General features: G+C 39.0%; 1 protein-coding gene across 1 annotated transcript in view; it reads right to left on the reverse strand.

Moving 5' to 3' along the window:
• OVA2 (tRNA synthetase class I (I, L, M and V) family protein) overlaps window positions 1–27,572 on the reverse strand; it is a 73,675-nt gene that overhangs the window by 17,873 nt on the left and 28,230 nt on the right. Inside the window, exons 14-19 of the mRNA XM_089996197.1 lie at window positions 5,632–5,763; window positions 4,694–4,819; window positions 4,429–4,556; window positions 4,155–4,319; window positions 3,665–3,790; window positions 2,508–2,581 (exon numbers count right to left, since the gene is read on the reverse strand). Coding sequence (XP_089852323.1) covers window positions 2,508–2,581; window positions 3,665–3,790; window positions 4,155–4,319; window positions 4,429–4,556; window positions 4,694–4,819; window positions 5,632–5,763 — 751 coding nt within the window. The remainder of the gene's footprint in view (window positions 1–2,507; window positions 2,582–3,664; window positions 3,791–4,154; window positions 4,320–4,428; window positions 4,557–4,693; window positions 4,820–5,631; window positions 5,764–27,572) is intronic.

Consider the following 27,572-nt stretch of genomic DNA (forward strand, 5'->3'; position numbering starts at 1 on the left):
GGACCCCCCAACGGTCACAAATGTGACCGTTGGGGGCTCCCCAACGACTCCTTTGGGAGCCCCCTCTTGCACCTCATTTCTCTTGTATAAATAAGGGTGTTCCCCCTTACTTCTTCCAAGCTTGAGAGTCTCAAGCATTTTGTTCTTTCCATAAAATACATGCCATAGTGCATGTTTATTATTTTTACGCTTTTGCGTACTTTGTTCAAGTGTTCTGAGAGTGCCTTCGTGCACATCTTTTCTAAAGTATTTGTGCTCGTATGCGTATTGTCTTGTCATAGACAATTTTACACAGACATGGTGGGTTGAGCTGCAGAGGTCGAGGGAACGGCAAGGACTAGATGCAAAGGTTGATGCAGTCCAAGTTCGTATCGTCGGACCATGCTGAGAGAGCCTACAAGGAGTACCTGACCCTGCGTCAGGGCACCCGTACTGTGGAGAAATACATTGTTGAGTTCCATCGTCTATCCCTGCGAGTGCAGATCGAGGAGACCGCCCCCCAACAGATCACGAGGTATATTTCTGGTCTCTGTCCTGCTATTTCTGATGATTTCAGTTGTATCACAGTCGAGTCATTGGATCAGGCAAGCAGTTATGCCATGAATGTGGAGGAAAAAATGAAAAGGAAGCAGGAATATAGGACCTCCCGTAGTGATCAGTCTAGTCGACCCAAGTCGAGTTTCTCAACCAGGGGAGCAAGCTCCCCTAGGAAGGAAGACTCAAAGTCCAATCCTAGAATAGACCCTAGCAAACCCGACCAGTCTGGACCCGCATACAATACCCGATCCAAAGCCAAACCTAGTGAGTCTACCATCCGTTATTTTAGGTGTCAGGAGTTAGGACATGTCGCATCCAAGTGCCCCACCGTGAACAAGAATGCCCATCTCGTCGAGGGTATTATTGAGTCAGCATTCGATAGTAAGAGTGAGGGTGAGTCATTGGTTAAGAAAGAGGGTGAGAGGGAAGTCGTAGAGTTCGAAGGCAACGTCAAAAATTTATTGTACATCCGTCATGTTTTGACCGCACCCCAAGAGTTGACCCCTGCAAAATGGTTGCGGAACAACATTTTTAGAACCCGGTGCAACTGTGAGGGTCATGCGTGTGATGTTATTATCAACATTGGTACGTGTGAGAATATGGTGTCCGAGAGTGTCGTGTCCACCTTAAACCTGAAAACGAAGAAATTGTCCCAACCATATAAGATGACATGGTTCAAGAAAGAAAACGAGGTTCCCATCACCCAACGTTGTTTAGTTCAGTTCTCCATGGGGGAGCATTACCACGATGAGGTGTGGTGTGATATAGCCCCTATGAGTGAGTGTCACATTCTTTTGGGTCATCCCTGGCAGTTTGATCGCAAGACCATTCACGACGGTCGTAGGAACACGTACTCATTTATTTTTAAGGGTCATAAAATAGTCCTCCTCCCTATCAAGGAGACCGGTTTCCCCACTATGGATAAGCCTGAGCAAGTTCCCAGTCTCGCGGGCCTCTCTTATCGATCTTTGTACTTCCAAAATATTGGCTGAAGGAAATGATCCACTCCAATCTCCAATAGCTTGAAGGCATGTTTTTTTAGGTGACCCAAGAATGTGGAGAATGCACGATCTTTTTGCCTCAAACCTTGCTTTGATACCATGTAAAAGTATCTTCAACAAGATATTATGATCAAGACCTTAATATTCTTGATGATAAGCACGTGCACACACGCACAATAAGAACTCTTTAGAACACTTGTGCACAAAGGCACAATCCACAAAATCTCACAAATACACACAAGCATAAAAATTAAGGAACTTGTATTGAAGAAATTGGAGAGCATAAGCTCCAAAAGGAATGCTTTACAAAGGGGAGAAGACCCCTATTTATAACACAAGAAGGGCGTCTTGGAGGGCCCCCAATGTGATCGTTGGAGGGGCCCAACAATCATATTGGGTCCCTCCCAAGGCAATCCAAAAAGAATAAAAAGAAAAAGTAAAAAAAATAAAAAAGGAAATTACATGCACATTCCAAATGGAATATGTGCAAAAATAGAAAAGACTAAAATACCCCTACGGCTGCTATATATATATATATATATATATATATATATATATATATATATATATATATATATATAGATAGATAGATAGATACATATACATATATATTTTATATATATGTATATGTATCTTTCTTTGCTATATATTTATATATATATATATATATAATTAGATAGATACATATACATATATATTTTATATATATGTATATGTATCTTTCTTTATATATATAAAATATATATATGAGCATTACAATGATAATGGATTACAATTTAACGCAGTTTGCGCAACAAATTCAGATTAAATTAAAGATGCTACATAGACTGAAAGGGGTACAATAATCATACAGCAGATGCAATAAATGATCACGTAACCATGGGATCATAAAAGGAAAAATAAAATGAAAACAGCATGAAGATTAAAAGGAGAAAAGTAGTTTATATCAGAGAAAGTAGTGCACCATACCCCACATATAGTCGATCTTTGGCAACATCAAAATAGAAATTCGACAAATCAACAATAATGAACCGTTGTATAATCTGAGATTGAAAAGAAGAAAATTAGAGGGTCAAAAAGCTTAAATAAACAAGTAAAGCTTATGTTTTTTTATGATAACAGGGAGAAACCACCGTTTGGTGTGGACATCCCGTTACAGACCAAGGGGTGCCACGTTGATTGTGGCCCTCTTTTGGTATCTGCAGTGTAAAACTCCATAAGTACTCCCCCCTTTATAAAAGTTTATTTGTATTTTATACAATCAACCTTTCATGAGCATTATTAGAAGCAAACAAGAATAGTACAAATGCGGGTGGAAGATCTAATATGGGACTTCAGTTAAACAACATTAAAACTAAGAACATTTCTCCATTTCATAAACCATGCAAGCAACGGGTGTTATTGAGGATTCCATCTGTGAGAAACAATATAAGGAACTGTTCTTTAAGTAAACTTAATTATTTCGTTAATGAAAGTAACAGATTTTATTATATAAGTCAGAAAGCATGATGAGATGTCATCAATAGCCACAACGCAATCAGTCTGCATTACACAACATTGAATTCCCCATCTAAGATAGATCTGAATTTGGTCATTTTGCTATCACACACAACTCAATAACAAACTCTACCTGGACATGAATTGTAGCCAGGGTACAAAACCTATCATTTTTTTCTCTCGATTCCATAAAAAAATTTCTCCAAGAGTTATACCTACATGACATCAACTTAGCCATTCACTTTCTAAATTATTGCAGTAATAGTGTAATACAGTGCAGTTGGTTCCATGGCCTACATCATGCCTAGATCACAGCCTATTTTAACTTTTTAGCAGGAAGATAGTTGCAGAGTGGGAGATTATAGGTGACTGAAGCTAGCAATGGTCACCAAATCTTGGTTTTGGTGTCGGCGGTGGGGGTGTGGGGCAGTGGAAATGGGGAAGGATGGGGATGATGGATTGTTCATGCACTATTTTTCAGAGTAATACACGGATGGATGACACAAAAACAAAGTATAAGAAAGCATATGGCACTTAGGATGGGCAAAAGAAACAAGCAGTTCAATGAATAGGACAGAAGAAATATATATTATATTATTAAAGCAAAGGAGTAAAGAAAGAAATTTTACCTGAAATATTTTGTAGAACTGATAGCTTTCATAACCCTCCTTGATGCTACTCACAACATTTTGGAGTTGGAATAAAGCATGGCGGTCAATCATCGGAAGATTGATGTATGAAACAGCATTTTCAGGCTAAAATAAAAGAGAAAATAAAAAGACTATGAATATGAAACATTACCAATATTTACATCCATTCTAAGAACAAGAAACCGAGTTATCAATTCCCACAAATAAGAGATGTAGATAGAAATGACTTGGCAACCATCCTCGGCATAAGGGCCTCCATAAGATACAATCACTAAGATGAAACATTATAAGAATAATAGATGCATATCCTATCAATGTAGGACATCAAGAAATTTAGCATGCTTTATCATCCAGAAAAGCTCATTACTTTTCAGTTTAAGATGAAAACAGCAGCGGGAGGGAAACGACATGGCCAAAGAATCATCGCTATGGTAAGAATAAATGCCTTAAAACCCAAGAATTGAAGTACCTCCCAATCATGCAAATTAGACAAAAGATAACGCAGAGTTCCTCGAAGTTTCCTGTAAATGTCAGACATTTGACGTAGAATTTGAGGCCCAATCAACACGTCACCAGCATAATCCACGCTTGATACCCAAAGACGCAACACATCAGCTCCATAACCAGGTGCTTCCTATCAGAGAGGCAGTTACATAAGTAAACAGTGTTAATAGAATAATTACATAACAGTGTTAATAGAATAATAGAAAGAACAAAAGAAGTTATATCAATCATCATCTTACCTTTGAATTTTTGCCTCCATCAATCACAATAGCTGGATCTACAACATTTCCAACAGATTTGCTCATCTTCAAACCCTTCTCGTCAAGCACAAATCCATGTGTTACAACGCTTTTATATGGGGCCACTCCTGTGAGAAACAAAAGGATGAGATCATATATAGCAATAGTATAAATTATAAATTTTGTAGGAACAACAATAAGAGAAATATCTTATATTTTCACCATTGTGATGCCTAACAGAAGAACATGCTTAACTGCAACAAACCTTTTGTGGCGATACAAGTCAATAATGAACTCTGGAACCAGCCACGATGCTGATCTGTTCCTTCAAGGTACAAATCTGCTGGCCAGTTAAGTCCTCTTTTCTCTAAAACAGCTGCCCAAGAAGACCCTTCATATTTGATGAGTTCCAAGAGAAGTTGTCAGTACTCTATTAAGACCATTTTTTTTCAACTTACCAAAATTCATCATAAATAAAAGAGCCATTGCATACATTAACTTAATGAGCAGTCTTAAAGAAATTCAAAGAAAATAATAATAACTACAACTATACGAAACAAAGAAATGTTGACATAACACCATGATAACTACAATCACACTTTCGCTTTCAATGCCACCTTACTTAGCACCCTTCACATTGAATGTAATTCACAGTTGATGTTGACATTAACACCATGGTTCGTGTATTTTTAATGATACACAATGTGGAAAAGTAACATAAACATACAACCTAGCAGTTAAGTTTCATCATATATACTAATGAAGGTTGAATAGGAATTCAGGAAAAAAACTAAAATGGCCTTTGTTGGAGAAGAAAAAAAATAATGTGCAATCTTACATCATCTTTAGCGACTTTCAGAACTTCTAATTTCTAGAAAGTTTTGATGCACAAACTACAAAGTCAGAACTACGTAGACAGTTATCTCCAAAACCGACTTGTAACAGAAGGTGGTTCAGAAGTACCTTGACTAATGCACTGTCCAGCTTCTACTAGTGATTGTAGATGAATTGTGAAAAGGAAGAGATATTTTATGAGTAGGTAACCAGTATGTTTGCATTGCATAAGTGCAATAGCTACATGATCAAGCTTAAATAAAACATAACCTTTATTAAAAATCAAATCCACATGCATTCACAGCCAGAACATATCATGAAATCTGGAATTTTTTAAGACTATAAAAGTGCACAATCTGGTTTACATACCAGAGTCAAACCAAACATCCATTGTGTCAGTTCCTTTCTGATATTCACAAGCTTTATCACGATATTTCTCTGGAAGTAGTTCATCAAGTGACATGTACCACCATGCATCACTACCCTTTTCGGCTATTATTGCTGCAGAATGAACAAGCATAAAATGGATATAAAACAAGGCAGAGCCCGACGAGAAAAGACATGCATTCGCATCGCTAGAGAATAATATCCAATAAAATGATCACAGAAATATGAAGAATCACAATGGCAAAAACCAAAAGATTGAATGATAAATTATGGAAAAAAACTGTAAGGATATAGGATTTATTGGAGCGTATTAATGGAGAAGACCATAACTTTATAAATGGGAAGAAAGTTATGAGTCTTTAGACAATTAAAGCTTCAGATAATTAGTTTGAGGCATATATGTGTCCACAAAGCATTTTCTTCACTTCAGTCAGTAGTGGTATCTGTGATGTCCCCGAAGATCAAACAGCTTCATGGTAGCTTCTTTTTCCACCACATATCACATACGACGCAAGTGAAGAAATTACAAAGGAAAGGAATGGCTAGTGTTGAGACACTAATGTAGCCCTTAATTACCTTGTTGTGTGTGGGGCAAAATATATTGGATAATTTATATCGGAAAGGGCTTAACAGAGCACATACAAATCTGATTATATTTATAAGCACCCCACCATAGGTAGCATAATGTTAGAAATCCTAATCTACAAGAAGTTAGGGTCAGAGAAGTTTAGCACAAGACAAAAGGGAACAAGAGTTGGCTTTTATTCGATATCGTGAAATGAGGTTTTATTACAACTAAAGGGTCGACATCTTTAAGACATCAAAAAGGGAAAAGATAAAAGACTAGTATACCTCTCATTTATAGGGTATGTACATATAAGCCTAAAAGTTACTTTACACATCACTATAATACTTTGTACTATACGGACTTTCAATACTCCCCTTCAAACTTGGAAGGATGTAAAGGAATCATTCCAAGTTTTGGAAAGGAAAGAACTGAAATGCAAAGGAGAAAGACATTTTGTAAACACATCTGCAGTCTGATTCTTTGAACTGGCATGTTCCAAAGTTATAATCTCATCCTCATAAGTCCTCGTGTAATGGCAATCTATTTCAATGTGCTTAGTGCACTCATGAAACTCTAGATTCTTTGCAATATGAATAGCGCTCATATTGTGACAATATAGCTGAGTTTTTTTTAACATGGAATTTTAATTTCCTTTAACAACCATCGAATCCAAATAATCTCAGTTACAATTTGAGCCATAGCTTTGTATTGTGCTTGTTCAGTGGACAATGTAACCCTTTGCTGCTTCTCGCTCTTCTATGAGATTAGGGAGATTCCAAGGAATACACAAAACCCTATAGTGGAAAGTTGATCTCTAGTGGAACCTCAAAAATCAGCATCACAAAAGGCTTTCAACTCTTTGTCAAACGAAGATGAGAAAAACATGCCATAGTGCATAAAATCCCTGACATACATGATGATCCTTAGTACAGTTGCCAAGTGCACTGATCTGGGAGCACTCATAAATTGACTCACCACATGAACTGATAGAAATCATGGGTTCCTTCATTCATCCACAAGCAACAGCACAGAATGGGGAGAGAGAACGTGGCTGCTGCAAAAATCCCTAATTAGGGTATTCGGTTTTTGTTTTTCTCATTAAGTATACACATCTGCAATAGTTAGGGTACGAAAATACCCATTACATGATATGTTAAAATTACAGCATGCCATTAACGAGCATGTGTTTGAATAAAATGAAATGGGTCTAGATCCTGAGATCCAGACCCAGTCATGAATGACAGCGTCTTTTCACCCTCCCTCAAGTTGTACATGGTTTTGAACCATGAACAACTTGTCTTTTAACATCCAAAATTTGTCCTTGATAAGTCCTTTTGTAAACAAGTCAGCAACTTGATCAGCAGTCCATACGTATTATGGTTCAATTTTCTTCTCTTCGACCTTCGGTCTTATAAAATGTTGATCAATTTCAATATGTTTGGCACGACTGTGGTAGATAGGATTTAATGACATGTTGATAGCACTTTGATTGTCACACAAGAGAATGCTTTTAGAAATCGATTCTCCTACTTCTGTCAACAGGTGTCTGATTCATGTTACTTCGGTTGTAGCAGCTGTAATTGATCTATATTCAGCTTCTGTGCTCGACCTGACTATGACCTTTTCTTTTCTACTGCTCCAGGAGACAAGATTTAGGCCAATGAAAACATAGTATCCTAAGACTGACCTACGCTCATTTGGATATCCTGCCCAATCTGCATCTGTGTTAGTAAGAAGTTCATGCATGTGATGGTCATGCATACTCTTTCTGTATAGAAGACCATCTCTAATAGTTCCCTTCAAATATCGAAGAATGCATTTAACAGTTTCCATATGCCCAATATGCGGTTCATGCATAAACTGAGATACCTGATTGACAAAATAGATAATGTCAGGCCGAGTGAAGGTAAGATACTGAAGTATTTCTACTATCCTGTAGGATCCTCATACAAATCTCCATCTTGGGAACTGAGTTTCTGATGAAGTACACTGGGTGTGCTTAGAGGCTTGCAATCTGTCATACCTGCCTTGCTAAGAACATCAATGGTATACTTATGTTGAGTAAGCGTCATGCTTTTAGGAGTCCTGTCAACTTCTACTCCAAGAAAGTATCGTAGTTTACCAAGATCCTTCATCTTGAATCTATGGTTCAAAAGTTCTTTAACCTGTTCAATATGTTCATTAGAGTTACCTGTAATGATAATGTCATCAACATATATCAATAACAGGGTAACTATATCTTTGCATTTGAATATGAAAAGAGAATGGTCAAGAAGAGACTGACTAAAGCCATATTTTTTCACTTCAAGAGAAAAACTGTCAAACCAAGACCGAGATGCCTGCTTCAGACCATATATAGCTCTCTTTAACCTGTACACGTATTCTTTAGAGTTCCCTTCTACATACCCAGTGGGCTGCTCCATGTATACTTCTTCCTTCAGAGTTCCATGTAGAAATGCATTTTTCACATCCAGTTGGCTGAGAGTCCACTGGTGCTCAACAACCAATGCTAGTACGATGCGGATAGTGTCCATTTTCCCGACCGGATTGAAGGTCTCATCATAGTCTTGTCATTACTCCTGTGTGAATCCTTTGGCAACCAACCTTGCCTTGTATCGCTCGATAGTACCATCTGGCTTATACTTTATCTTATACACCCACTTTGACCTAACCACATTTCGATTGTGTGGTCCGAAAAAAATATCCCAAGTGCCACACTCATGAAGAGCCTTTATTTCTTCGTTCATAGCTTCAATACATCTCTTAGAATTTATTGCTTGATAAAATATTGTGGGTTGATCTTCCTTTCCCAAAGAGGTTAAGAATAGTTAAAAATCCAACGTGAAGTTCTCATAACTAACCCACCTATCAATAGGATGTCGAGGTCGGGTAGACCTTCTGTGAACAGGTGATTGAATGGAAACAGAAGGATAATTCTGCTCCTAATTAAAGCTAGGAGGTATCTCCTTCTCACGTCGAGAGTAAACAATGCCTTTATACCTTGCAGGGGCCAATAGTGGTTCAGAAATCACACTTTCTTGAGTCTTTTGCGCAGCAGTAGATACGTTTTCCTCATTTCTTTGATTACATTCAGAAGAACAAACACCATCAATACTAGAAAAGAGATCTAAGTTCAACCAAGGAAGATAAACTTCAATTTCAGGAGGAGTGCTAGCATTATGACCAAAATTTGATTCGTCAAACACAACATTTCTGGATATTTTGATGCGCTTGGTCACGGGATCATAGCATTTGTAGCCTTTGTAATCATCAGCATACCCCACAAATTTGCACTTTAAGGCCTTATCCTGAAACGTGTGCCGCATTGAACTGTCAACATGAACATAACATACACACCCGAATACACGCAAATCATGATAATTTGGATGCACACCATGCAAAGAGAAATAGGGTGATTTGTTTTCCAAGATGTTCATGGGCAATAAATTTATGACATAGACTGTTGTATGAAAAGCCTCTGTCCAAAAGGTAACTGGAAGATTACTATCATGCATCATGCTCATTGCACTCTCGACAATATGGTGATGCTTCCGTTCAACAATCCCATTATGTTGAGGTGTATGAGGGCAAGACACCTGTCTACTTATTTCATTTGTCTGGAGAAAATTAATAAAGTCATTTGAAGAGAATTCACCCCCTCTTAAAAAATTGATTTTGAACAAAGGAATAAAAATTATGAAATAGCTTGAAGGTTTCAGATTTACTTTTCATAAAAAAGATCCATGTATATCGAGAATAGTTATCAACAAAGATGAGATAATATCTAGTGCCAGACATGGAAGAAACTGGAGCCGAACCCCAAACATCAGAACATATAATTTCAAATGGTCTTAAAGCTCTTTTATTAATGGAATGAAAAGGAAGAACATGACTCTTACACTGAAGACAACTAGAACATTTTTTATTATTGACACTTAAATTTAGACTTGACTTGGGAATAAGACTACTTGAAACAAGCTTATCAATAAAGCGACTACTACAATGACCCAAACGACCATGCCAAAGACTCAGCTCAATACATTCAAAAAGATAAAAAACACTCTCAAGAGGAACTGAAGATGATGATGTGAGCTTCAAGATGGAATCAACAGGTTGAACACGAGAGGAAGGATTCTCTTGGAACAGGTACATATTCCCTTGACGTTTTTCTTCAGCGAACGTTTCTCTCGTGTAAAGGTCCTTAATGCAAACAGAAAAAGAAGTAAACTCAACTGAAGCATTAATGTCATCTACAAGCTTAGAGACAGAAACAATATTTTTCTTGATATTTGAAGCATGAATGACATTTGAAAGAGCAAGAGAAGAATTGGACATAGGAATTACAGAATTTCTAATGTGTGAAATATGGTGGTGAGACCCATCTCCACTGACTATACTATTTCTACCAAGATAAAGAACAAGATTTAGGAGCTTACCAACATCACCAGTGACATGAGTGGCTGCACCAGAATCAACATACCAAGTGTCTTGATTATTCTGTTTGATATTCAATTCAGCCAAGGCAGATAATAACAACTCTTTGACTTCTTCACTATTCTTCAATGTATCTGTTTTCTTTCTTGTCTTCAATTGCTTTCCTTCATTTTGCGGGTTAAACCAGCAATTTGCCTTTATGTGCCCCCTTTTGTTACAAAGAAAGCAGGTAGGTATTGTCCTTTGTCTTTGCCCATTGGGAGGAATATTGGGTGTAGGTAATATTCCACGACTTCCTTGTCCATTTCTTTCTTGACCCCCTTTTTCTCGAAAATCATACCTATCACGTCCTCGCCCATAAGCAACTCCTGTGGCAAGAACATCGCGTGCTCCAACATGAGCATTAGTATCTTCAGAAAATCCCTTCAAGGTCATCTCATACTGTAAAAGCTTGGCACAAAGATCTTCAAATGTAGGTAAATCTGGCAAACACAATAAAGAAGTAACCATCATATGATAATCCGATCCCAGTCCACTCAAAGTTTGTTGCACCATATCTTTGTCACTAACTGTGCATCCCACAATGGCCAATTGATCTGTAATAATCTTTATTTTGTTCAAGTACTCCATAATAGTCATGGAGTCCTTCCTAAACATTTGAAACTCTTTCTTTAAAAATAATACTCTGGCCCGAGAAACTTGAGAATATGTTTGAACCAGTCAATGTCATAATTGCATGGTTGAGCATTCATCTGGAATTGCCACAAGCACTTCCTGTGACAATGTAGAAGTGATATAGGCAACCAACGCCTGATCTCACTTCATCCAGGATACGTACTCAGGATTTCTAACATAGGTAATAGAAAGATCTCCCTCGCCATTCGTTTCTTCTTGTGGTATGAATTCTGAAGGAACAGGAACAGAACCATCAAGATGTCCAGAAAGATCATGACTTCTTATGAATGGTATGATTTGTCACTTCCAAGTTAGAAAATTGGAATTGTTCAGTTTCTCAGACACGAGTTGACTAAGAAAGTTTGAGGAAAGGCCAGATTGAGAACGAGCAAATGAGTCCATATTCTATTGAAACCGAAAACAAGAAGGAATAAAAAATAAGGAAATGGCTTTAAGACAAAGACCCAACTACAATTGAATTTTAATGTAATTCAGAAATGAGTCCATATTCTATTGAAACTGAAAACAAGAAGGAATAAGAAATAAGAAAATGGCTTTAAGACAAAGACCCAACTACTATTGAATTCTAATGTAATTCAAGACAGAAATTTAATATCAGAGAATTTAGCTGGCACCTTTTTTTTAACTAGTAAACCCGAGGCAGAAAATCGAAACTGTGCAGTAAAGAATCTGTTCTGAAAAAAATTCAATCAGTAAGAGGTGTGTTATTTTGAAAATAACGTGTTTTCTTTTCAGAATTATGAGGAAATAGACAAACAGTACAAAAACAGAGATGAAAATGAGTTCAAAGATGATATTAGATAATCAAGACAGATCTGGGATCTCGTCCAGATCAGAATATGATCTGGACGTCAATATGCAAATGAGTTTGACGTGATCCTTTTCAACTCTTGAAATCATACATAGATCAAAATATGATGTTACATGATTATTTTAGCTATGGATGGGTAAGATCACGTGCAGCAATGTGAAAGAAAGAGTAGTAGGCAGACAGAAGAATAGTAGGCAATGATAAGAGAAGAAAATATGACAACGTGACCAAATCCAAGTTTTGGATTTTTGAAAATAAGAGAAACATGTTGGCTTGAATAAAGAGGGAAATCAATATGAGCAATAAGAAAGGAGACAGGAGGAAGATTTGAAGACAAAGGAATAAAGAGGAAAATCGATAAAAGCAATAGGGAAACAGGTACCTTAGAAGAAGACAAAGCAGTCATAAAAGGAACCGGACTTCAAGATTGGATCTGTGGTTTGATACCATGATAGAAATCATTGGTTCCTTCATTCATCCACAAGCAACAACACAGAATGGGGAGAGAGAACGTGGCTGCTGCAAAAATCCCTAATTAGGGTATTCGGTTTTTGCTTTTCTCATTAAGTATACATAGATACAATAGTTAGGGTATGAAAATACCTATTACATGATATGTTAAAATTACAACATGCCATTAATGAGCATGTGTTTAAATAAAACAAATTGGGTTTGGATCCTGAGATCCAAACCCAGTCGTGAATGACAGCATCTTTTCATGAATTGCATGAGTTATATATTGGTTTGGATATAGTCAAATATATAAGGCTCTCAACTAACTATCGGTGTACTACAGGATCATCTAGCTCAACACTATCAATTGCCCTCATCTTCAAATTTGCCTCAATGGGGGAATTTACTTGTTTAGAGTCATCTGTCAATCTTGATTTTACAGCCAAATATGTAGCATACTTATGTTGGGACAAGTACAGTCCTCTGGGAGAATAGGCTATCTAAAGCCCAAGGAAATACTTCAAACACCCCAAGTCTTTTATCTCAAACATATTGGTCTCTTCTGTTTTCTTTATGTCATCTCCAGTGAGAACTATATCATCTACGTAAAGAAGCAATATGCATCTTCCAAGAACAGAGGAAGACACAAACAAAGAAGGATCATGATGACTCTCCCAGCTTTAATCACGAGCAGAATTCTCCTTCTGTTTCCATTCAATCACCTACTCACAGAAGGTCTACCCGACCTCAACATCCTATTGATAGGTGGGTTAGTTATGAGAACTTCACGAAGGATTTTCAACTATTCTTAACCTCTTTGGGCATGGAAGATCAACCAACAATATTTTATCAAGCAATAAATTCTAAGAGATGTATTGAAGCTATGAACGAAGAAATAAAGGCTCTTCATGAGTGTGGCACTTGGGATATTTTTTTCGGACCACACAATCGAAATGTGGTTAGGTCAAAGTGGGTGTATAAGATAAAGTATAAGCCAGATGGTACTATCGAGCGATACAAGGCAAGGTTGGTTGCCAAAGGATTCACACAGGAGTAATGACAAGACTATGATGAGACCTTCAATCCGGTCGGGAAAATGGACACTATCCGCATCGTACTAGCATTGGTTGTTGAGCACCAGTGGACTCTCAGCCAACTGGATGTGAAAAATGCATTTCTACATGGAACTCTGAAGGAAGAAGTATACATGGAGCAGCCCACTGGGTATGTAGAAGGGAACTCTAAAGAATACGTGTACAGGTTAAAGAGAGCTATATATGGTCTGAAGCAGGCATCTCGGTCTTGGTTTGACAGTTTTTCTCTTGAAGTGAAAAAATATGGCTTTAGTCAGTCTCTTCTTGACCATTCTCTTTTCATATTCAAATGCAAAGATATAGTTACCCTGTTATTGATATATGTTGATGACATTATCATTACAGGTAACTCTAATGAACATATTGAATAGGTTAAAGAACTTTTGAACCATAGATTCAAGATGAAGGATCTTGGTAAACTACGATACTTTCTTGGAGTAGAAGTTGACAGGACTCCTAAAAGCATGACGCTTACTCAACATAAGTATACCATTGATGTTCTTAGCAAGGCAGGTATGACAGATTGCAAGCCTCTAAGCACACCCAGTGTACTTCATCAAAAACTCAGTTCCCAAGATGAAGATTTGTATGAGGATCCTACAGGATATCGCAGGATAGTAGGAATACTTCAGTATCTTACCTTCACTCGGCCTAACATTATCTATTTTGTCAATCAGGTATCTCAGTTCATGCATGAACCGCATATTGGGCATATGGAAACTGTTAAATGCATTCTTCGATATTTGAAGGGAACTATTAGAGATGGTCTTCTGTACAGAAAGAGTATGCATGGCCATCACATGCATGAACTTCTTACTAACACAGATGCAGATTGGGCAGGATATCCAAATGAGTGTAGGTCAGTCTTAGGATACTATGTTTTCATTGGCCTAAATCTTGTCTCCTGGAGCAGTAGAAAACAAAAGGTCATAGTCAGGTCGAGCACAGAAGCTGAATATAGATCAATTACAGCTGCTACAACCGAAGTAACATGAATCAGACACCTGTTGACAGAAGTAGGAGAATCGATTTCTAAAAGCATTCTCTTGTGTGACAATCAAAGTGCTATCAACATGTCATTCAATCCTATCTACCACAGTCGTGCCAAACATATTGAAATTGATCAACATTTTGTAAGACCGAAGGTCGAAAAGAAGGAAATTGAACCATAATACATATGGACTGTTGATCAAGTTGTTGACTTGTTTACAAAAGGACTTATCAAGGACAAATTTTGGATGTTAAAAGACAAGTTGTTCATGGTTCAAAACCATATACAACTTGAAGGAGGGTGAAAAGACGTTGTCATTCACGACTGAGTTTGGATCTCAGGATCCAGAGATCCAAACCCAATTCGTTTTATTTAAACACATGCTCGTTAATGGCATACTATAATTTTAACATATCATATAATGGGTATTTTCGTACCCTAACTATTGTATCTGTGTATATTTAATCAAAGAAGCAAAACTGAATACCCCGATTAGGCATTTTTACAGCAGCCACATTCTCTCTCCCCATTCTGTGGGGTTGCTTGTGGATGAATGAAGGAACCCATGATTTCTATCAGAAAGAATAGTCAATTTTTTCCTTAGATTTTTGAAATTTAAAACCATTTTGTTCTTCAAGAAAGGTCACATTTCTTGAAACATAAAGTTTGTTATTTTTAATATCATAACATTTATACCCCTTTTGATTTTCATCATAACCAATAAAAGCATATTCAAGAGCTTTTGGTGATAGTTTATCTTGTCCTTGAAAAAGAACAAAGCATTTGCAACAAAAAATTCTTAATCTTTGGAAATTTGGAGACATTTTAAACAATTTTTCAAAAGAAGAAACATGTTTCAAGGATGATGAAGGCATTCGATTTATAATGTAAGTTGCAGTAAGAGCGTCTTCGGCTCAAAAGTTCTTTGAAACATTTTTAGAAACAAGAAGAGTTCTTGTTGTTTCAATAAGATGCCTATGTTTTCTTTCGGCGAGACCATTTTGTTGAAGAGTTTTAGGACAAGATATTTGATTAATAATGCCATTTTGTTTAAGATAGTTTTGAAATTCATTTGACATGTATTAGCCTACGGAATCAGATCTAAAAATGGCAATGTTGTTTCGAAATTGATTTTGAATAGGAATATAAAATTCTTTAAAGATAGAGAAAACATCAAATTTGTTTTTGATAAAATAAACCCATGTGTATCTAGTAAAATCATTAATACAGACAACATAATATGAATATCCTCATTTAGACATAACGAGTACCGATCCCTATACATCCAAATCACTAATTCAAATGGTCTTTGAGAAATAAAATTGCTATGTTGATAAGGAAGAGAATGCATTTTCCAAGGATATGATCATTGCATGTAAATTCCTTTGCATTACAAAATTGTTTTAAAAAAGGAAAAAGATATAACTTAGAAATACTAGGGTGACCAAGCCTTTTATGCCAAGTACCAAGATCTTTAGATTGAATATGATTGCAAAATGATTTGGATGGCAAAGACAAAAAATCCATGTAATATAAGTTTCCTCTTCTATGACCTTGCCCAATCCGCTTCTCGGACCGGAGATCTTGTACATAGCAATTAGTTTGTGAAAAAGAGATACTACATCCAAAATCGGTTATTTGAGAAACGAAAAAAAGATTTAAATTAAGTTTTGGGATGATTTTAATCTTTGGAACATGAAATTATTTGCCTTAACTAAAAACTTTTTCCAGATTTCTCATTCATTCAACATCTAATGATGTTTCATAAGCCATGGAAACAAATTATTTAAAAGAATTAAGACTTGGTTTGGATAAAAGAGATGCATTCAGAGTCATATGAAAGGAGGCACCAGAATCAAGGATCCAAGATGACATACCGAAAGTTGATAAGATCGCGGCATCGGTGGTGGAAGGTGTGGAAGAGTTGAACCTCATGAATTGTTGAATAGTTTCCGTAAGTTGAGCAATAATGTCCTTTATGTCTCCATCTCTCTTTGAATCTTCACTTGAATTGCTTGGACTATCTCCAACGGAAGCAACCTTCCTTTTAAGCTTAGGACAATCCGATCGAAGATGACCCAGTTCATTACAAAGGTGACAAATAATTTTTCTTCCTCCACCTTTGTTATTTTTTAAAAAATGAGGAGGTTTATATGTCATGCTATTTCTCAGTCTAGATACTACATGGACCTCATCAATGTCCTTTTTAAGAGCCAAGTGTGTAATAACCGCAATTTTTCCATTAAAATTTTTAATATTTTAGGCGTAATATGGGCGGATTTGGGCACGGATCCAAGTTTCGGATCCAGAACCCATACCTAAGTGATACCTCTTATACATATAAACCTATTAAATATCAATATGCGTAAATAAGAAAATAAATAATATATATATATATATCATTATGTAGGGTTTTGAATCCAACTATGGATCCACATTTTTAAACAAGACCCGGATCCAACACGTTGTTGGATCCCGAGTGCGGGTCGCGGTTCGGACCCGGACCCGGCCCACACCCTACAAAATGAAAACAATAAGGGTTAAAAGGGGCAACCCGATATGGGTTGCCCAATAAAAATATATGGGAAGGGGGGGGGGAGGGAACCCCCTCCCCCGATAAATCGCACGTTAGGGTTCTTTTGAACCCTAACACGCTGAAAGTGAGAGAGATGGGGAGGTGGGGGAGCACAGCGCAGCCACCGGGGGGGTCCTTCCTTTTCGGGAGGCCACCCTCCTACAAATGGGGACCCCGAACCCCTCTTCCTCCCTCTCTCGCTATCCCTTTTCTCTCTCTCACTCTCCTCTGCCTCTCATCTCGTCTCACCCTCTCTCGGTCTTCATCCTCTGGTTTGTGTGAGCGACAACAGTGCACCGACGTCGGCGACTTCTTCTGTAAATTTTTTTCAGGTCGATCATGGGCTTGGTGGGGTGTGGGTTGTCCAAAACCCAAATCGGTCGATTTGCAGGGAGGGTTTTCCCTTTGAGCTCTGCAATTTGGGTGTGATGTCGGTTGTTATGCAGTTCCGAAATCACACAGGAACACCTACCTCAAAGGAGGGGGTTCGTGTAATAAAATGAGGGGGCTTCGAATGTGATAGAATTTTTGCTGAGTTCTGTTATGGGATTCTCGAATCCCTAATAGCCTATGCATGTTCTTTGTTGTTCAAGGGGTAGCTTTCGATTTCTTGCAGTCTGGGTCATTGTTGGGTACACTGTTGGTACCCAAACAAATATGGTGATTTGTGTGTGACGAATATATGAATTTCTGTTAACTAGTGGGTTTGATTTCATGTTAAATTGATAGTGTTGAATCGTTTTTTTTTTTTTTTGTCTAGTTGCCTGTTACTCTATCAGGATATTGATGATTGGTATGCTTGTTAACAGTTTAGGATTTGGTAGGTTGATACTGTTTGCTGACGTGACTAAAAGTATTATAGGTAGCATGTTCCCAAATCTGTTTTTATACCATTTGACAGTTATTATAAAATCGGATTACTTGTGATTTCACTGACTGTTAGCAAATCTGGTTAGTTGTTGATGACTATTACACGTTAATTTCATATATCAGACTCTGCTTATCTTTTTAAGATGATTCTGGTTCTGCTTATACCTTATGCTAACATATTATGTCTTCCAATCCATAAAGATTAAGGTAAGGTTTCACAGGTTACTATTAAGGATTTTTTTGTACCACCATTAAGGGTTCTATCTTGCGAATAACATGTGGTATAAATACATTTATTATAACTGAATATAGTATACTGATTCTTAAACACATAGATTTGTATGTAACCAGGTCACACACAACTTACACACTTAAATACGGGACTAATTCTAGTATTTGGATTAGGTGTTGCTTGGTTCTTCGTGCACTCTGTTATCAACTGAAGGGTTGTATTTTCGACTTAATAAAGATTTGATATTTGAATGGAAAATACTTGGAATCTCACGAATCAGTTTTGTGCATATTTTTGAAGATTTCATGATTTGTTTTTGTGTAGCTTTCTTTAAGTATTATATGAAAGGTTGATGTGAGGCATGCCTAGGACCTCTGCACATTAATTTGGTTAACTTATGTTAGGTTGATATTGCAATATGTTGTTGTTTAATAGGTTGTAGCATATGAAGAGTAGCCTTAACTGAGTATAATATTATTTTGAAAAGACTACTTGTAATTGATGCCTATACATTGTTTTGCTTTATCCCAATTTTCTGCTTATGGCAAAATTGCATGATGAATTGTGATAACTAACAGGCCCAACTAATGTAGCTGGATTGTGTCCCTAATCAGTCTAAAACTCCTTACACCTGTTGGAGGAAAACGTGAAGACTTATTTCTTGCACATGTTGGGTTCAGAATTGGTAGACTCTCGATAGGCTGTGTGGGTTACTTCTATGGTACTTCATTAGCTATTTGTGTATATGTACCATGCTCAATCATCTTAAAGGGACTCTACATATTGCATTAAAATATATAACACAAAGTGGATTGACTGAACTACAACTAGTGTTATTTGGGAAACCCAGCCCAATGGGCAATATGGGTTGAATACTTGATACGGATACTAGAACTATTAGCTTGTAGGCTATGACAATAAAACTGATGAAAAACTTAATATTAATGATTGAGTGTTTGACTGGTTTAAAGGCACCGGAGCACTCTGAGTGGGTTTGTGCAATGATTATAAAAAAAAAATCAGATATATGTGTACCTTGGCAAAATGGATAAGGTTGGGAACTTACTACTATGTAGTAGGAGGTAGATGGAGAAACGCCCCCATACTTCGGGAAATAATTAAATAAAAAGATTAACCCACTCAGTTTCGGGCTTACCTTGGAGAGGGTAGGTGGTACAAAACTCCGGGGACGTGTTTATGTCTTTCGAGCTAAAATGACTCATTGGTCCCCAGTCCTCGGAGTTAGGGGACCCGGACTACCAATATGTCCTAGGGGGTAGCTATTTGTTCTTCTGCAGAAGTTAGGGATGCATCATGTTTTGGTTTTGGCCTTTGGGAAGTTCTCTCGGTCACTGGCCGCTCCCTTGGGATTTCAGTCTCAGTTAGAATGTTCGGGTTAATAAAATACCCTTGAGTAATATACTCTCGAACGTTCTTTTCTAATATGGTTGCCTTGGCCCGTGTGTACCCGCAGGATAAGATAATATAAACACTATTTAGAACAGTTAGGTATCACAGTGAGTGGAGTCATTAAAGAGACAATTGCATATTCTTTCAGCATACTTTATATTCTGAGTTTGTGATGAAACGAAATCCTAAAATGTGTAGAAATGAGATAACGGAATTCATATTGTGGTTGTTACATGAATATTATGTCTGTTACTGTTATTGTTGTTGCAAAATATGCTTTATTTGCGTAATGCCTTACTTGTTTAATTGTTGTTGTTGCATAAAATGCTTTACTTAATTATTGTTGGTGCATAGTCTTCTTTACGTGATTCTGTATAGGCTGAAAATCAAACACGACACCCACATCACATCCTTGACACATGATATACATCCATTAAGAGTTACAGTTTTCCTACTTAGACGTGGTAGTCTAATTCCTATAATTCTTATCATTTTCAGGCAAAGAGTAGACCTACGAGCGACGCGAGATGAGGCGCTGACCAAGACTTGATCTACTTGTTCCCTGGCGGTCCTACTTTATTTCAGATTGGAATCTTTGTTTTGAGACTCATAATGTGAAAACTCTGATGTTTGATTTTATGATTATTGAAATAAAAATAAATGGTGTGGTATGCTTTTACCTTCCTGTATCGTTCTGAAATGCTTAACCCTGGAATTATTAGTTGTTTCCGCTATATCAAAAAAAAATCCTGAAAAAATGTGGGTTAAAATTTTGGGGCGTTACACCAAGCGAGTTTCTTCTTTGCCTAAGTCGACAAAGATTTCACTAAGAGGAGTAGAAGCCCTATGAAAAATGAATCCTCTTAGTTTTTCAAATTTGGGACGAAGTGTAAAACCCCAAAAAATAATAATAACTTGGATTTGGGTCGGACCCGGACCCAATAGAGGCACCGCCTCCCTCGTGCCTTTTAAAAACAGTGAGGCAAAGGGGGGAGGTTTCTCGAAACCTCCTTCCCCTCTGCTCTCTCATTCTCGCTCTCTTTATTCTCTTTGCACTCTCTCTCGCCCCCGACTCTTTCTCTCTCGTCGGATCGTCGAAGACCTCCCGACTACCAGACCACCGGCGACCCCCAGGTACGCTCCCCTCATCCTTCTTCTCCTTTTCTTTCTGTCTCTCTCTCCCTCACTCTCCGTTTGCGCAGGGAGGGGATGAGCCACCTCCCTGCCTCCCTCGATCGCAAGGGAGAGGCAAAGCCCCCTCCTTGCTACCTTAAATTGCAAAGGAGGGGCAGAACCCCCTCCCTACGATGTGTTTTGCGAGGGAGGGGCCCAGCCCCCTCTCGATGTCCCTGTTTGCAGGGGAGGGGTCGAGCCTCACCCTGCGTGTCGTATTTGGCGGAGGAGGGGTTGGTCCCCCTCCCTACGTCTCCTTTTGGCAGGGGAGGGGCCGAGCCCTCCCTGTGCTCCCTGCGGACAAGGGAGGGGTAGAACCCCCTCCCTGCACCATCTTTAGCAGGGGAGGGGCCTAGACTCCTCCTTGCTCCCTTTTACAGCAGGGGAGGGGGTCAAGCCCCTCCCTGCTCCCTTTGACAGCAGGGGAGGGGGTCGAGCCCCTCCTTGCTTCCTTTTTTCCTACAAGGGAAGGGTTGAGCCCCTCCCTGCACCCTCGTTGTTCAGGGGAGGGGTCGAGCCCCCTCCCTGCTCCCTGCTTCACCCCCATGCCTGTTCACGTGTTTGTCAGGCAGGGGTCAGGCCCCTGCCTCTTTGCGTATTCGACAGGCAGGGGCGAAGCCCCTTACCTCCCCCTTTTGTGGCTAACGGGCAGGGGCCTAGCCCCTGCCTCTTTGCTTTTCGGATGGTAGGGGCAGAGCCCCCTTCCTCTTCCCCGACATCAGGCAGAGGCTTCGCCCCCTGCCTGTTCACATGATCGCCAGGCAGGGGACAAGTCCCTGCCTCCTTGCATGCTCGACAGACAGGGGTGAAGTCCCTTGCCTCCCCTTCGTTGTTGACAGGCAGTGGCTTTGCCCCTGCCTCTCTTCTACTTTGTCAGGCAGGGGCGCAGCCCTGTCTGCCCTCGCTTTCTGAGGGCAAGGGTGCAACCCCCTGCCTCCTCGTAGTTTGCTGACAAGTCAGCAGGGGCTCGCAGCCCCTGCTTCTTGCGCTTATAGCAGGTGCGCAAGGGCATGATGCCCCTACATCTGCTTCCTTCATGTCAGGACAGCGGCAGTGCCCCTGACCTTCTATTTTTTGTATTAGCTTGCTAAGATTGTCGCTTTTGCAGCTCGTACGACGGATCACGCTCGCGCTCCGCGGCCCGAGCTGTCAATCACCTACACCCGCAGACACCAACAAGCTCGCAACTCCCCAAGATAGGGGAAGATTGCACAGAGGACTTGGACAATTAAATTGAGTTCAATTAACTAAAAAGGACAATTATATAAATATATACGCATATATATATATATTTATACGAGTACGCATTTAACTCAAGGACGTGGTTTCGCGATCCTTGTCCTTTACTTTTTGTCAGTCTTTACTTTGTTGTCGTGCTTTGCTCTCAGGTTTTGCGTTTGTACTCCTACTCACAGTCTTTACTTTGTCGTCGCGCTTTGCACCCAAGCTCTTGCTTTTGCAAATGTTTCATTACTGCCTTGCCGTTGCAGATGACGCTTAGGTTTCGCTCATTGCATGTGCTATAAAGACATCCTCGTGAAGGATGTAAGGGGCATTTACCGCTCTCCCTCTTGCGAATAGAGTTGAGTCGGGGGCTTAACGATACATCATCGTCTAAGAAGAGGGATCCCTAGCAGGGATCCTGGCTTTTCGAGTGAGCAATCCTGCAAAGTAGACTTGAGAATTTAGGGAGTTACGCAAAAACATCAAAGACTGTCCAAATCGAAGTATTTGGAAGGATGTGATTGGCCGGTTTCGTTCGTCTATCTGACATCTCAGGTAACCCTGAATTAAGGCTTGAGCAAACTTTTTAGCGGGGGTTCTGTTGAGAAACTCGTATCTCATTCATCGAGACTGGTATCGAGTCATGTGAGGCATGTAGATACCACGATAGCGGATGAGATTCTAGAAAATCGCATGCCAAATGTTGGCACAAGTTGTTGGTTGTTTCAAAAGATAAATAATATCAAAAGTAAAGTTTGAGAAACATTACATCTTTGCGAAACACTTATGTTGAGGCTCCTATTAAGGAGCTATATCCCTTTCATCCTAGAGTACTTGTAGTCGTGCACTGCACGCTAGTACTGCGATGATCGGATGAGACGATCGTGGGACCTCAAACAGTGCTAAATGCACAATGCTGTAAACACATAAAAATGGGATCACCTTCACAAGCAAGATGCTCGAGTGATTGAAAGACCACAACATGTAGAATGGATCGTTAGTTAAGCAACGACTAACGCACTCATTCGCCCTTTGGTTTTCGTCAAAAAAGATGATGGATCGGTACAAAAACTCAAATGAACAGGTTGTTAACAACTACCCCACGGGCAAAGATCTGGCCTCCCCAATCATTGGAGTTAGGGGAAGGGACTACCAGACATTATCCTAGGTGGTAGATCCCATGGACTTTTGCAGAAGTTGGATGCATCTGCTGTCAAGTAACTGCCTTTGGGGAATCCCCTCTCGGCTGAAAGTCGTCCCCTTAGGAGCGGACTCAACTAGCTATTTGGGTTATTGAAAATACATAGAATAACATACGCCTGAACTAGTCTCAGTTGTTTCTACGATTTATTTATGTGTACCCGCAGGCCAGTAATATCTAAACATAAAGTTTGTTCACACTGGTTGATGGGTCATGAGACTTGCTTGTTGCGTGGTAGTTCACAGCTTACGATCAAATGAATCGTCATGTTGCGTTTGACAGTTGCACTGCTTACTTGCTTTGAACTGCTTACCTGTTTAACTGTTGATCTGCTTTAAACTGCTTAGCATGCTGAATTAATTGTTCTTAATTCAGTTTCCTGTAGTCTCTCTTGTGCACCTACTAGTTTTTCGCGAAACTAACCCATTCTATTAGTACAGGTGATAACTAGGTACACCATAGGCGATGGCAAGATGGATTCAAGATTTCCTTTTCCTGCTCTTAGCTCGCGTTCTAGACGTTTTTGGGTTATGTTACGAATTTTCCTTTGGATATCCGAAATTTGTACTATTTGGGTACTTCTTTTAATGAAAGTGGCTTTTCCAAGTGTTTTGCAAGTAACATGGATTGTGAGTTTTGGTTCTTTTAGCTAACGTGCCCAAAGTTGTCAGCTTGCCTTTCTAAATTCAACAAAAGAATTATCATCCGCTGATTACATAAACAAACTCTGAAAGGAAAGATATTTTCTTTTAGTCTCTTGCTGTTTTCTGAAAGGTTCAAAAGTTTGAAATTTTGGGGCGTTACACGAAGCTCATGAATAAATTGAAAATCTCTCTCTCCATTTGCCCTTACCTCATGACAATAGCGCTTCCTTCTCATTGTAGTTCGAGGAGAGCAAGCTCATCCCATAGAGGAGATAGAGTACTATAATAGTCTTTAATGCTCATATCTCCTTGCTTAGTTCTTATTTTTTCTTGTAAAAAAAAGTGCTTAGCAAGGTCCTTTTGAGTGTACATGTATTTTATGAAGAACCATGTTTCATTTGCTTTTTTTAATTTGGCTAAATTAGCACAAATCTTGAGTTCCACGTTATTCATGAACCATACCAATATTTTGGCATGCTCACTTTCTCAATCTTCAACTTTAGATTGGTATTCTTGAATAGCTTTGGCATTTTCTTCCACTCCAGGTTTTTTCTTCATTTTCCTCTTTGGTGAGCTTCAATTGTGGTTTCGAAATGGTTTCATATATGTATCCCCAAAGTTTCTTACCATTGAGGTTGTTTTCCATAGCAGTCGCCTACATTCTATAGTTGGTCTTATTCAATTTGAATGAAAGGTCAATCTTTTCATCATTGTCGGCCATCGTGGGAGTTGAAGAAGAACAAAGGTATGAATCTTACCACCACTCAAACATAAGAGAGAGTAGTCCCAATGGTGCTTCCAATACCTAGTGGCTCGGATACCATGTAATGAAACACTAGTGTAAAGAACAATGTCACCAAGTGACTACAAGAGATGCACAAGCATACAAGCAAGAAGCCACTAATGGGCAAAACTACAATAGGCCACAAAGTGGCAAGTGACAAACATACACAATATGAAAGAGATAGCTTAAAAATATAAATAATCTCTTATTGAGAATGCTTAAACAAGCATAAATTGTGGTGGGGCAAGTCCCCTTATTTATACACCAAATGGAAGCAAAGGGACTCCCATAGAGTCGTTGGAGAGGATCCCAACGGCTCTATGTGGACTCATTTCAAAAAGCAAAAAAGAAAAAAAAAGAAAAACAATAAAACAAAAATGAATAAAAAAACAAAAGAAATATCCCTAATGGACATGTGTATTTACAAGTGAAAAGACTAATTTGCCCCTAGTGGCATTACAAAAGATACATATATAACATCCATATAATTTAACAATTGCAGTGCTAAGATCATGTTGCGACCACGTTAGAGTACGCAGGAGATAGAGAGAGAGAGGGAAAGTTCATACTTCTATTAGGGTTTAATCTCTACTTAAATAAAGATTAAACAAGAGCACCAAATTACAAAACTAACCCTTACACAATATATAATAACGCGTAAACCCAAAATGCCCTTATAGCATGTCTCAACACTCCCCCTCAAGCTGGAGCATAGATATCAATCATGCTCAACTTGTCACAACAGTGAGAGAAACTCGGCCTCGCCAGAGCCTTGGTAAAGACATCAGCTACTTGATCTTCGGAAGATACATGATCGGTGCAGATATACCCGGCCTGAACCAAGTCGCGAACATAGTGACTGTCAACTTCAATATGTTTAGTCCTTTCATGAAACACTGGGTTGTTGGCAATATATGTAGCAGCCCTATTGTCACACATCATCAACATAGGTAGGGATACTTTTACCTGAAGCTCGGTCAAAACTGATTTTACCTACATAATCTCAGTTGCGGTCTGGGCCATCGCTCGGTATTCAGATTCAGCACTTGACCTGGCTACAACGGTTTGTTTTTTACTGCTCCAGGAAACAAGATTTCCTCCCACAAACACAAAAAATCCAGATGTTGACTTCCTATCTTCAACAGAACCCGCATAATCTGCGTCAGTGTAAGCAACAACGTCCAAGGAGGGATTTCGTTTAAACAACAGACCTTTACCAGGAGATGACTTTAAGTACCTGAGAACCATCACAGATGCATCACAGTGAAATTTGGTAGGTTTGTCCATGAACTGACTGATTTTACTCACGGCTAATGAAATGTCAGGTCTAGTAACAGTCACATATAACAACTTACCCACCAAGGATCTAAAGTTGGTACTATCCACATAGTCAGACTTCTCATCAAACATGTGAGTTTTGGGATCCATTGGAATGTTAGATGGCTTAGCTCCTAGCATTCCAGTCTCTTTTAATAAATCCAACACATACTTTCTTTGCGATAAAACTAAGCCCTCTTCGTTTCTTGCAACCTCGATACCCAGAAAATATCGAAGATGACCAAGATCTTTCGTAACAAAGTGTTTCTGAAGATGATCCTTTGTTGCAGAAATATCTTGGGCACTGCTCCCTGTTAATATGATGTCATCGACATATACCGCCATAACAACAATCCCAGCATTGGTTTTCTTGATAAACAGGGAGTGATCTGAAGCTGATCTGACAAATCCAAAATTCGACATTACCTCAAATAATTTATGAAACCATGCCCGAGGGCTCTGCTTCAGACCATAAATAGCCTTCTTCAACTTGCACACCTTCTGACACTCCCCCTGAACCTCGAAGCCTGGTGGTTGTTGCATGTAGACAGTTTCATGCAAATCCCCATACAAAAAGGCATTTTTGACATCCAACTGAAACAGGGGCCATCCATGGTGCACAGCAACAGAAAGAACGAGACGAATAGTTCTAAGACGAGCAACTGGAGAAAAAGTTTCAAAAAAGTCAACCCCATAAGTCTGAGTATAGCCTTTTGCAACCAACCAGGCTTTATACCGTTCAATTGAGCCATCCGAGTTATATTTAATGTTATATACCCATTTGCAGCCTACAATATTTGCATCAGTGGGAGGATCAACCAAGTCCCAAGTGCCTCGAGACCATAGGGCATCCATCTCATCACGCATAGCCTGCATCCATTTGGAGTCGAGTAGAGCTTGACTGTGATGAAGCGGAACAGAGGAGGCAGACAGAGCTGAAATAAAATTCTTCATAGATGCCCCAAGGTTAACTTCTGAAACAAATTGCGAGATGGGGTGGAGAGAGCATTGTCTCTTTCCCTTGCGCAAAGCAATGGGAAGATCATCATCAGGAGCAGAAACAGCAGTAAGCTCAGAAATACTTACACCAGGAGAAGGAGATAACAGAGGTATGGAGGTAGGTGGTTCCCTATGAGAGTATACTATGGGAGGGTTTCGATAGCGAGATATCCCATTCGATGGAGCCAAGGACTGAGGAGGAAGCGACTCTGACGAAAAGGGAGGAATTGGCAAAGGAAGGGAATCACCAAGGCTCTCCTGTAATCTTGGAGTAGTACTCGAAAAGTATAGAATAGACTCAAAGAAGGTAACGTCTGCACTGACATACACTTTATGAGATATAGGGTCATAGCAACGGTATCCTTTTTGGTTTTTAGGATACCCAAGGAAAACACATTTTATATACTGTGCAGCAAGTTTATCTCGATCAGGACCCAGCTTATGCAC

This window comes from Nuphar pumila, chromosome 2, assembly GCF_984573655.1.
Source record: "Nuphar pumila chromosome 2, dmNupPumi1.hap1.1, whole genome shotgun sequence".
NCBI classification, from domain to species: Eukaryota; Viridiplantae; Streptophyta; class Magnoliopsida; order Nymphaeales; family Nymphaeaceae; genus Nuphar; species Nuphar pumila.